This window comes from Andrographis paniculata, unplaced genomic scaffold, assembly GCF_009805555.1.
Source record: "Andrographis paniculata isolate CXL003 unplaced genomic scaffold, ASM980555v1 Contig65END, whole genome shotgun sequence".
Classification (NCBI taxonomy): domain Eukaryota; kingdom Viridiplantae; phylum Streptophyta; class Magnoliopsida; order Lamiales; family Acanthaceae; genus Andrographis; species Andrographis paniculata.
Window position 1 is genome coordinate 4928032 of NW_026137601.1, and position 13084 is coordinate 4941115.

At 33.8% G+C, this 13084-nt stretch overlaps 2 protein-coding genes across 2 annotated transcripts; one reads left to right on the forward strand and one right to left on the reverse strand.

Annotated features, from left to right (window-relative positions):
- Positions 1-3672: 3672 nt before the first annotated feature.
- LOC127262236 (DEAD-box ATP-dependent RNA helicase 8-like) lies at positions 3673-10078 on the reverse strand. Its single transcript, XM_051290830.1, has 10 exons — positions 9533-10078; positions 8927-8987; positions 7272-7506; positions 6645-6883; positions 5819-6070; positions 5548-5728; positions 5332-5420; positions 5177-5250; positions 4956-5080; positions 3673-4115 (listed from the first exon to the last, which is right to left on the reverse strand). Exons 1-9 carry the CDS (start codon positions 9811-9813, stop codon positions 5002-5004), a joined length of 1491 nt encoding a protein of 496 aa, XP_051146787.1. The 5' UTR covers positions 9814-10078; the 3' UTR covers positions 3673-4115; positions 4956-5001.
- A 182-nt stretch (positions 10079-10260) lies between these two features.
- Positions 10261-12661, forward strand: LOC127262237 (uncharacterized). The gene is made up of 5 exons (XM_051290831.1): positions 10261-10415; positions 10897-10937; positions 11020-11126; positions 11862-11896; positions 12390-12661. The coding sequence occupies exons 2-5, from the start codon at positions 10935-10937 to the stop codon at positions 12455-12457; spliced, it is 213 nt and encodes a 70-aa protein (XP_051146788.1). The 5' UTR covers positions 10261-10415; positions 10897-10934; the 3' UTR covers positions 12458-12661.
- Positions 12662-13084: the final 423 nt, after the last annotated feature.

Below are 13084 nucleotides of genomic sequence, written 5' to 3' on the forward strand. Positions count from 1 at the left end.
CGACAATGAATTAGCGGAAGCGAATTCGAATAAAACCAATACCGAATCGAATGAAATTAAACACTTTATAAAGGCAAAAAGAGAAATTTCTGGAAATCAATTAGAAACCAAACAAACACACCAAGAGTTAAAATGAAATGAAATGGAACGTAATTGACGCAGGCAGAAGAAATAAAACGATGAAGACTTCCTTGTTTCGTCTTCAATCTTCTGGAATTGAGGAAACTTCAATTCTATCGATGACGAGCACATCGTGTGGCGGTTCTAACTCTGGACTCCGTCGCCCTCCGGCGACGCTAACAGTAGCGCGCGACCAGCGGCGGCTTCTCCCAACAATCAGCTCTGGACTCCGTCGATCCGCACCGAGACAGCCGTAGGCACGCCGATCACCTTCTCCATCCATCATTGTCGGACGGACAGAAACACGCGATCCAGAACAGCTCTAGTCTGGACAACACATGTTCGGTAGATTTCCAGTCGCTTCCCGAATAGCACCGACTTCGAACATCGATGTCTGGATCTTGTCAATCTTTCACCGGTGAGAAGGACAGTGATGTAAGGCTCAGACCCAAGGTGCGAGATTGGCCCGAGGTAACCACGCCTCAAGGTGGAGGTCGACTCGACACTCTAAACCTCGACACCCACCAGAATCGGCACTCAGAAAGGCTTCTCACTCACCGGAAAAATTCATCGGAACTCAATCGGAGAAACTCACCGGCTTCTCTCCCTCTCCCTCACTCTCACCCTCTTTCTCTCGAATGGTTCTTATCTATTCACCCCAAAACCCACTCTAATATATCTATCACATAACTCACCCAAACAAACTCACTCACGGTTATAACAAATTCAACAACCTAACAAATTGTGTTTAGGGTAAGGTGGGTTTGGGCAAATGTAGTGGGTTAGGATTAAAGGGTTGGATTGGGCCGATCCGGTGGGCCGGGCTAAGTAGTGGGCCAACTAATTATTTATCGAAGGACATGTCGAGTTAGGTTTCGAACGGCCAAAATTCCCAGCAGTAATAAATGCTTGTAAGAGAAAAGTATAGAGGGGGAGAAAGATAAGTGCACTTCGCAGTAGTTTCATTAAGCAAACACACATATATATATATATATATAGGTACAAATTTTGGCTACTGAAGGATATAAAAGTAGCCACACAAATGCGACGTAGATGATATATATTATACACATATTGCATTGTAGATATAACGTGTCACAACACTTTCAACTTTCAAACATTGAATCCAAAAATATCTCATTTTCATTTTACATATACTTTTTTTTTAAAAAAATATATATAATACTATATTAAATATAATATCACACAATTATTATTGATCTTACAAAAACCTAAATAAATCTAAGGATTTATTCACTTTGTATTTTTTAATAAATATATATTTTACATTAGATATGAGAAATTATACCAATAATATAAAAATACTAAATGAACAAATTGTTTGCCTCATCATCGTTTCATTGATTCAGATGATAGGCACACGGAGAGAAGAAATTTCAATATAAATGGTGTAAGATTTGATTTTTTTCTCCCTCTAGAGCTGTAAAATGAAATCGGTGGAACTCATTCCTAAGCTAAACAAACAGATAATAAAGATAAATTTTCGTTGGAATTCCTTAAAAAAATAAATTAATAATTTAAAACTTTTTACAAATGAGCTCAAATTAACTTAAAAATATTGATAGGAATCCATAAGAAATTAATGATTTTATATTTAATATATGTTTATAGTATTTTATACTTGATTCAAGTTTTTACTCATAATTTATTATTATTATTAATTGAATATAAATTTTTAGGATCGAAATTAAAGCCATTGTATGCAAATTATTCGACTCCACAGTCGAAAGTGATAATGAGACAAAAATGGCTTATTCATGTGAATTGTTGTCGCTGTTCTGAACCGTTGTCGTTGCTCTAAGACCATCTCCAACAACTCAACTCCATTTATCCAATTTTAACTTCAAATATACAGTTGCTACAGTAATTTTACTCTAACCATAACTCTATTTTTTACTATTATTTTTCAAATATTTAATTTTTCCTATTATTTTAAACAAATTTTTATTTTTATAATTTAAAATAAATTTGGCTTGAGTTGAAGACAATCTATTTTCCTATTATTTTAAAGAAATTTTTATTTTTATAATTTAAAATACATTTGACTTGAGTTGAAAACAACCCACCCCAAAAATGCCAACCCAGTGCCATTAAATGACGCTGGTTGGAGATACCCTAATAAATCAAACTCAAAATTTTGTATCTTTTGAGGAACAATCTCAAATACTTGTTTGTGTAATATTTTAATTTAAGGTATGTTTTATATAAAATAAAAAAAATTATATAAATAATATAAAAATAATATTTTGAGTTAAAAAAAAGTTAGACTAAGCAATAGAGTGCCGCATTTTTGCACTCTGCCTTGGTGTCTTGCGATACACTACATTAGCTTTTTGTATGAAAGAATAAATATATATTATATATTAAAAATAGTGAATACAATTAGGTTAATAACTCTATATTGCATGATCTCTTCTTTAATTTTCATAGTGTATTCACTTTGTATTTTTAGATGAATATATTGTTTTATATTATTTGTCTCAAATCAAAGTAACATTTTAAAATTTTACAATAGATTAAAAAATATAATATTTTATTAGTTAATAAAAATGTATAAAATTTTACATTTTTGCCTGTATAATAATATCTCTGTAATTTAAATAAAAATTAAAACTACTTTAATATTAGTGTATAATTAAATTTTTTTTTTTTAAAAAATACACCGATAATATAAATACTACAATCACAGTCGACAAAGTCAGCCTTTGTTTGCTTACAATATGTATTCTATTCCGTTCAACAAGTTGCTATTATTATTCCCTTTCTATACCTCCCTCCCTCCAATATCCAATATTCATTGAACGGCTTATGACAGCTGTTCTTATAAATAATACCTCCACAACTCTATATTCATGCTTTCCAAAAAGGAACTTTACCAAATATGCAAATTTTATTCTAATATCTCCAAACATTTACTACTTGATTTGTTGTACATTTGAGATATATATATCTGTGTTTCCATTAGGATTGCAATTTTGAGTATGACCATAAGTGAATTAAAATAAATAAATAAATATAATTGAGCTTATTTGGATCTAAATCCATCATGACAACTTTTTTCTCCTCACACCTGAACCTGATATAAAGATCAAACACCTCCTCCTATGTTTCTTAGATGAAAATATCAAACGCTTATTTACATCACATCACATCGAAACCTTTTTATTTCGCTACCCTCAATCAAAAACTTACATCACAGAATAATCACTTTAAAATCATATTTTGCTATTCTCAAACTCCAACCCCAATTAATATATAAACACATTCTTCAATTGTGCCCTGCCCAGACATACACTAATGCTATTCTTCTATCAACTTCAGATTCCAAGCCATTTGAATTCAAAAACCTAAATCAGGCAATAAGACCTTTTTATGCAAATCAAATTCAGAATCAAGATAGTTATTCCTAAATCCCATATTTCCCTAGATTCCCCAAAATCAAACAAACAGAGAGAATTAAATCTTATTCCTACATCTCATACCGGCATGGCATGTACCCTAAAAAGTCCCTATTATGCAACAAAGAGGCAATAATAATAACCGGCAATAAAATCAAAAGGTGTGTGCTTTAATTATACATATGTAAGTGAATAACTCCATAAAGATCACCCTACATACTTAATCATTTGTTCCCAAAAGAATAACCAGCATGAAAATGTAGCCCAACAGCACAATAAATAAAAACTCCTCTTTTTTTTTTTTTTTTTTTTTTTTGAAGTAATAAAACTGAAACTTTGAAAGCAGTAACGAGAAAATCAGTTCTCTTTTTTTTTTCCTTTTCTTTTTTGTCACTCAACATAAAGAAAGTGGTGATTGAAGAAGGTTAATCAACGTGAGATACCGCAAAGATAAGTTAAGCTGACGTAGTGATCTTCCTCATTAAGGAAACACAAGGTCTTCTCATTTCCTATGATAAGATTTCTGACATCCTCCAGAGATCGTACGTTCCTCTATCATGATTGTCTGCTATGATTCTGTCATGGAAAATAGAAACATGGTGGCAGTTAGACTGAAAGAGCACAAATGTTTCATAGCACATTTTATTTAGTAACGAAAGACCCAAATAGCTAAATAAAATCAAAATTGTCTCTATATGATCCAATTAAATTATCTGGTGGATGGAACATCTACTTATTTTTTTTAAAATGGCAAAAGCAAAAACAAAAAAGAATTAGACATAAAAAATTATAATAATATCATATATGCTTTATCTCAATTAATAAATAAATATAAAATCCATCAGAAAATACAAAAGCTCATATTTTATTTTATTTTTGTGATTAAATTGCTTTTCCTAGGATAACTAAAAGTCACCAGTTTCCCTAGAACACTGGAAATAAAAGAGAGGCAATATAGCTTTAAATAAATAAGTTTGATATGGTAAATACTAAATTGGAAAAACAACTAGACATGGTATAAATGGTGACACTCAAACATGTGAAGGAAAAGAAAGGCATAAAGGGTTTGTTTCTTTTCATAAAAATTTTCAACATATTTTGTCCAAAAAAATTAAATGTGTGTTTGTTTAGTGAAGTTGTTTGAAGAGATTTTTTTTTTGAGGTAGAGGGAATTGTGTAAATAATATAAAAATAATGAGTGTGTAATATATTAATTTTTTTTGGAAACATGTGTTTTTTTGGAATAATGGAAGAACACACAACAATATATTACACACTCATTATTGTTTATATTACGTACACAATTACTTATACCTCACGTAGAAATTTTTTCTTTCAAACCAAAATACAAAACAAAGACACTCAAAGTTGTTGTGAATTAGCTAAAATTGAATATTTTCTCCATTTATTGCTCACCATTGCTACCATTTCCAACCAAGAATTTGATGGCAGCCGTCTAAGATCATTGGCAGTATATAGCTTGATCGATGTGCGGAGGGATCTGCTTAATCTCTGTTCCCAGTTCTTGTTCAATCTTATACCTAAAATATGAGAGAACATCAAAGTGAGCACTATCAGCAAATACATAGACACAAACTACATTATTTGTATAAGAAAACCAAGAATGTTGTTCATACAAATTGAAACGATCTTCATAAGTTATCAGATTCACAGCCAAACCAAGGTGGCCAAATCTTCCAGATCTACCCACCTGCAATGAACCAGAATACTTTATAGAGAATCGTCAAAAATAAGAACAATGCATATTGATAACAAATTATAAGGATCGTACCCTGTGTAAATATGTTTCCGAATTCTTGGGGAAATCAAAGTTTATAACCACATTTACTGCTTGAATATCTATCCCTCGAGTAAATAAGTCTGCATGTATAGCAAGGGTTACTTTTCCACGTCACAGATACAAGCAAGCATTTGGCAAAATGATTAAGAATAAGGAGTTAAGGTCAAAAGATAATCAGAAAACATGACAGGGCTCCAGGGAACGTACCAGTGCACACAAGATTCCTGCAGGCACCATTGCGGAAGTCATGAAACACTCTGTTGCGATGATCTTGAAGCATCTTAGCATGGATGTAGAAGCAAGAATATCCAAGCTCTGTAATTTTCTTTGCAAGAAGTTCTACCCGGTTCACAGAATTGCAGAAGATAATTGACTGATTGATTTGGAGCTACATACACAGGGGATAGAGGCTGCAGAGTCAGGATCATATAGCTACTAAAATTGACATATAGCTGAAAAATCTTGCAGATGGAACAACCTTTGAAAAGAGAGTGTTAAGGCAATGAACTTTCTGTCTTTCTTCCACAAAAGCATAAAATTGAGTTATACCCTTGAGGGTAAGCTCATCCATCAGGTTTATGATGTAAGGCTTCCGCAGATACCTATCTTTAAAATCTTTCACAGTGACAGGAAATGTAGCAGAGAACATAAGGATCTGACGATTTGCTGGTAAAAAGCGAATTAACTGTTCAATAGATGGTTGAAACTCTGGTGACAAAAGTTTATCAGCCTGAAACATATTACAAGAGAAAGAATTTAGACTAGTAGCCCAATTTATAACATAATGATGATACCTTACTTCAGAATTTTGTGTAAGAATTAAAGTACGTCATTGTTGACAAACAAAAAAATGCAGTTACTATGTGGAGTGTCGAATCCAGTAAAAACAATGTAAAAATTATATAAGGTTGGACAGAGTTGCAACATACAGATTTATAACATAAAGATGATACATTACTACAGAATCTTGTGTAAGAATTAAGTTATGATCATTGTTGACAAAGAAAAAATGCAGTCTGCTATGTCGAATGTAAATTCCAGTAAAAAAATGTAAAAATTATATAAGGTTGTACAGAGGGTTATCCATCCCCTTCTACACATTTTGAATATATCATGCTTAACCTACAAGAATCTAAATTCTCAACAAAGGTTTTAGAACACTCCAAAGCTTCAACTCTCAGCCAAACAAGAGTTGGAATGAACATAGAAAACAAAAGCTGAGACAAGGTATTTTATCATGGATATCACAATTATTAATCCACAAATTTGGAAAATCTAAAAGAAAATGCAAAACATTTTCCCACCTCATCCATTACAAGCACGGAGCATTCATTTAATTTGCAAACCCCCTTTTTGGCAAGATCAAGAATTCTTCCTGGCGTCCCAACAAGTAAATGAACAGGTTGATAGAGACGCATTATGTCATCCTTTAAGCTAGTTCCACCCGTAGTTGCCATGACTTGAATTTTTAAGTGCTTTCCAAGTTCTTTACAAACTTGTGATGTTTGAAGGGCCAATTCTCTTGTTGGGACAAGAATAACAACTGCAACGATCCAAATGCACAAAACTAAGATGAGGCCGAATAATGTTAAAATACACATTATCTAAAAAGGGAAAAAGTAAGTAAAATAATAAGTAAGAACAAAGACGGGGTCCTAATTCATGGATATTATGCAGCCAAGGAAGATATGTATATGTTTTGATATTGTAGTCAAACAGGCCTAAAACTAACATCGAAAGATGCTGGCAAAATGTTACTAAATTTACCAATAAATAACATATCCAAAACTTTTAAGGACGGGGGGGGGGGGGGCGGGGGGGGGGGGTGGACATGGTTAAGACTGATAATATGATTAGTAGGGCAATTCATACTTATAATTCTACACCTGAAATGTAAGATCTCAGAATCATTAAGGGCATTTAAACTGAACCTTGAATAACATTCCTGTCTTGGTCAATTTTCTCTAAGGCAGGAATGCAAAAGGCTGCAGTTTTCCCAGTTCCATTTTTGGCCCTAGCCAAAATGTCACTTCCAGTGAGAGCAATTGGAATACTCTCTTCTTGGATAGGAGAGGGCCTTTCAAATCCCTTCTCATAAATTCCCATAAGCAGTTCACGCTTCAAAAAGTAGTCTTCAAATTCATTTCCTTTGGTAGCAGTGACATCCTAAAGACAAACAAGTAGCAGTAAGAATTTTAGTTTGTTCAACTGTAAATCTTAAAACAACTATAGAATTAAATCAAAGATGACAGTATCTGTAACAGCTCTATAGAACAATAATTCTCAATTACCCAGAAATAAGAGAATAGAAAGTGGTATAAACTAATTTGGAACCAATTAATGATTATCAATCTAGTAATGAGAGCCTTAAACTAGAGAGCCAGACAATCTAACAGCAGGAAAATGAATCAATTGAAACGGGTGACAGTTGTAAATGACAAACGGAACAAGGCATGGACTATAACTATTAATATATTTTTAATGTATATATATGATACACCCAAATATATATATAGTTACATACATGTGTATTTAATATAACATGTTTTCAACCAACAAAAATAATAATTCCAGTATCTTATAAAAAAAAACATATAAACAAACAAACTACTAAACTTTTTTTAATATAATAATAGAGAAGAAAATCAGAAAAAAATAACAAAGAGAAAAAACGGTTGATGCAGACTGTCTTAGTGCAGAAGCTGTGACATTTGCAACTGTGGAGTGAACCTGGAATTATTTAACTCTATTTGTGACTTCGCTTAAGTTTTCAACATCATTGCAATTGTACATAACTTCACCTATTAGGATCAAAGGTAAGTGTTCTCCTGGTATAGAAACTATAAATGAACTGTAAACCCACTACAACTCCTTTAACGGTATCATTGGATCCACAGACATATAAGATGCTAAATATAGTAAATAAGGAAGGAAAAAATTAACATGGATTTAGAAGGATACAAGTAAGGTAATGGCACAGATTAATCACCCAGAGCAGCCATGTTCCCATTCTAACTTAGGTTTGTTTGTTTGCATTTTGAGGTGCTTTTAGATGTTTTGGGGTTGTTTTGGTTTTGAAAATTTTAGTAGAAAATATGTTAGGGGTATGATGTTTTGAATAAAAAAAATAAGTATTACATGTGACGGCTTGATATAAAAAATTATAGATATTGCATGTGATGTTTAGAGTGGAAAACAAGTTTTGGATGTGATGTTTAAAGGTTTGAATGGGAAATAGATGTTCAACGTGATGTTTTTTCTAAAGAGATATGTACTTTTAGATTTTATTTATTTTTAATATAGATTGCATAGCTCAAAAACAAGTACCAAAACACAGAAAAGTGTACCCTTAATCTTGAGCATCATTCGAAATTATCATAAGCTTATAACATCCTCATAAGTCATAACAAGTTTTTTCAATATAATAAATCCCAAATTACAAGATGAAGTTGAACCTTTACACACTCAACATTGATCGGTTACATGGAACCACATAACCAATTCTAATAATGCCAATACTAACACAGCTACATATAAAAAACAAGCATTTGAAACATAAAATATGAACATTATGTACAGATGTTACCTCAGTTCTGTAACGAGTGTCTGCTGGTGGCAACCTCAGCTGTCCTTTCCAATCTTGCGAACTACATTCATTCAAGTATGTAAAGTGAATCACAGTTAACCATCAAGATATACAAATGAAAAAGATTGGGATTAAGAATAGCATACTCTGAACAAATAGAACCTACGCAATGGTTGTAAATAAAAGGGTATTATCACCACATAGACGAGAAGAAATCGGTAACAGTGTTTCCTCATCCAAGCATTCTAATACTTGCAACCAGAATTCTCCTTAAATTTATTGTGGCACCGGAAAATCTAAAAACCATCACGATCCCAACATCCGGGGCAACTTACAAAAATACAATAAAACACCAGCACACTGTCATCCTAAAGAATTATCAAGAATTAACAGCAACTAACAAAAAATAAACTCCTGATATCTGACTACAAGAACTTTCAAGATTGTAAAAGTTATTCTATACTTCCAAGAAGCTGTGGTGTAAAGAGTAATCACAGAGAAACTACAATCAAGCATTTAAACAGATCAAAATCCATTGATTTAACCATCAGGACAACAACTAACAAAGCATAGAGTTCCAATACGATGATTAAAAATCATCCCAACCTCGAATCAACAGCTTCTGATTGTACAGTCTTTTCAACCTCGTCAACGGCTGAATCGCCCGGCGGCAGCTGATTTCTTCTCATCCATTGGTGTGCCTGAGAATTTTGATACAACTGCTGATTCTGGTTGTTCGGTGCAGGATTTCTCTGTACATACTGCTGAGTTGCATATCTCGGTTGAAAGTTAGGGTTTGGCCCACCGTGAGGGTTCATTCCACTTCCGCCCCCGCCTCCCCGGCCCCCACCCATCCCCGGCGGCGGATATCTCGCTCTCGAGTTCATTACCAAACCCACCTAAAACTAATCGAACAATTACAGCGAAATAACAAGAAACTGCACAAATTACACCACTATATGCAAGTATATACCGAACAAAACTACAAAATCTGAAACTAAAAATAAAAAATAAAAATAAAATATCAGTTCCCGGAAGCTTCGAACAACAACAATCCGATTTGAACCAAGGTACAGCAAACGAGTGAGAAACTTTTGAGTCTTGAAGAAAGTGAAGAGTGAGCGTTGAAAGAGCGAAGAAATGGTGAGTCCAGCCAATACAAGGCGTATGACAGGGGTTTTCCGATTTGCTTAATAGGGCCTATACTTTGCAATAATTATACAAAAGCCCAGTTTTAATTTTGCTAAATATATATAACTCCAAGCGCCTGAGTGGGCCGAGCTGGGCCCATTAGAAGCCCAATTTAAAATCCTCTGCACCTCGGTGCACAGTGGAAAGCATGACGTGGCACACTGTGATTTGCTACCTACTGTCAAGGCTCTGCCTTCGTTCACATCTCTCTCTTCTTTCTCTCTCACACACGCGCACACAGTGCAATTTTGCTGCTGAGGAGACATCGTCGATCTCCCGTCGTATCTGCGAATCTACGGTAAGAAAGTCTCTGGATCATAGATGATGAACTGCTGCTGTTTAGTCAATTTGGGCGGTTTAATTTTGGAAAATTGCGGATCTTCTTTTCGTGTTCGTATCTTATTCGAGGCTCGAGTTTTGCCAGTGCTGCATGATCTATTTGTTTATTTTGTTGTTGCATTTCAAGATGAATGATGTTTTGGTTTATGGTTTTTGTTCTGTGGCCGTATTTCCGAGGAATTCGAGAAGTGTATGCTTTATTGGAATCTGCCCAAGTGTTTGTGATTTGGTTTATTCAGTTTATGATATTAGATATTAGAATATTGAAATTGGTACATGCGATTCAATGGATGGGAATTGGGGATGTGATGAAAATTTTGTTGAATTTTAGCATTATGTCTGAGAGTTTTACAGTTTTCTTGTTTTCGTTATTGCAGCTGTTTATACTTTTTATGCCATTTTTACTCAAATGAATGACTTAATTCTTCTTTTATTTCTAGATTTAGTGCAAGCTAGACGATACGGCAGCAGCATAAACATGGTAAAGTCTTGATTAACTTAGTAATGCTGTCTTGTGACAGTCTGCTAGAATTAGTATTGATGTTGTTGATTTGAATTTTCAGTCAGCGCTCTTCAATTTCCATTCATTCCTGACAGTAGTGTTGTTGGGCATCTGTGCTTGCACATATGTGAAGATTCATTTTCCGGCTCTTCTTGAGCAGAGAACTGGGTGAGCTTGTTTGTCATTGAGGTTTATGCTTTTCTAATTCATATGTATTGATCAGTTTTGATATTCTTTACTCTTCTTTTCATCACATTTTCTCATTAGTTTTGGAAAATCATTTATTGTGAATATTGACAATCATATGGTCGAGTTGTCAATCCTTTTAGACAGTTGTATATTGTTATCTGGCCATATAATGTCAAAACTGAAACTATTGCTCATCTAGAGTGGAAGGCAGTGTGTTATGGAAACTAAAGCCCAAAAGTGAAGACATCATAAATCTGCAGTATTAGTTAGCAGCAACATCTATTCAATGTTGAAACTTTTGCTATTTGTATATCACCAAGCTCATGACATAATGAGTAGAAAGTGTGTGACTCCTTTTTCCTTATTTCCCTGAGTTTTTAAGACATTCAAATTTCCTTTTCTGCTTTGTTGCAAAAAAGGTAAGAAGAACTTTTCTATTCGATGCTTCACAAGCGAATATCATCACCTGCTTTGATGCCCAAATAAGATGCAAAAAATAATGTTCCAAATATTTCCTAAAGCCAAAAACAATATCTATACTTTTCACTTATCTGTAGTCAAAATGGAAACAAACAACAGTTTATTATTTTGGAATAACTCCTATTTGGTTTATATCATTTAGTTTGGTAAGTATTTTGGTGTTATTTGTTTTCTTTTTTGATCCAGAAGACTGTCTTTTTTCTTTAACTTTTGGTTACGGTGCTAATGTGCTAGGTTTCGAGGTGTTTTCTGGAAGGCTGCTAGAATAGGTATGATTTTCATACTTATTTGTACAGTTTCAGTTTCATGGCATGGTCTTTCATAACACATTCATAGTTCATGGAAAAGGTTGTGATTTTTATGTACACATCTATAAAAAGATTCATAACAAAACAACACGAGGAGATAAAGTTCTGAACGTTAGTGCATATTATCATCTTAATTATGAATCCCGTCACTTGTTTGAAAAAATAAATATTTATGTATTGAAATTTGGGTTTTAAATGTGGAGCAATGTTTGCTAGGATTGATGTATCATAATTTCATAGTGCTGTATCTTTGTTGTAGGAGCATCATATACAAATGATAGTAGTTGGCAAACAGTGATAATATTCTGTTATCATTAGGTTTTCCATGCCTTTGTTTATCTCATCATATTTAAGTATTTGAAATAACGATGATGCTTGTCAATTTTATGCCGTTAGTTCTTAAACTTGGTGAAATCTTCAGACTATAACTCACTGTCACTGCTCCCTGTAACAGGAGAGAGACTAAGCCCTTGGGTGGCGGTGGGGTGCTTTACAATGGGAGTTTCAATAATTTTTTTCTGAATAGACGTTTTTGTGTGTTTGAAGCGAGCTCAAATATCAGATTAAATGTCTAGCTATTCTGTTCCTGTATCATGTAGTGGAAGTTTGGGTTTAGGATTGTTGCGAAGCCACTAGTGTGGTGTTTGATGATGGCCTTTGTGCCACTGATGTAACTTTACAAAGAACTATTTTGTTTGATTATTTATATGGACGAAAGTTCCACCATTTTTCACTGGTGTCTCTTGTTTCTAACATTCAGATATTTCTTGTGTTTTTCTTTTGGAGAAATGGATGTCTGATATTGAAATAGGGGGTAACACAATTCCTGTTTAGTGTAATGTGCCTGAGTGGAAAGAAGTCTTTTATATGTTGATGTACAGAAAACAGCTCCATTTTCAGGTTTACAGGACTGAAGACTCATTGAATACAAAAATTACTTAGCTGAAATTAAGGCAGTCGAAGCTGCTTTGAAACTGATTGGTGTGCAACTAACCACATACGTTGCCATCTTGTGCTTGAATCTTCTTAAAACCAGGATGCTTCCCTCCCCCCATTGGATTACCAAAAGGATTAACTTCTTGATTGCTCTCTTTCCTTCTCTTGTCTTTGTGATTTTTGCAGGTACGTCGTGGATATGAACATCCTCGC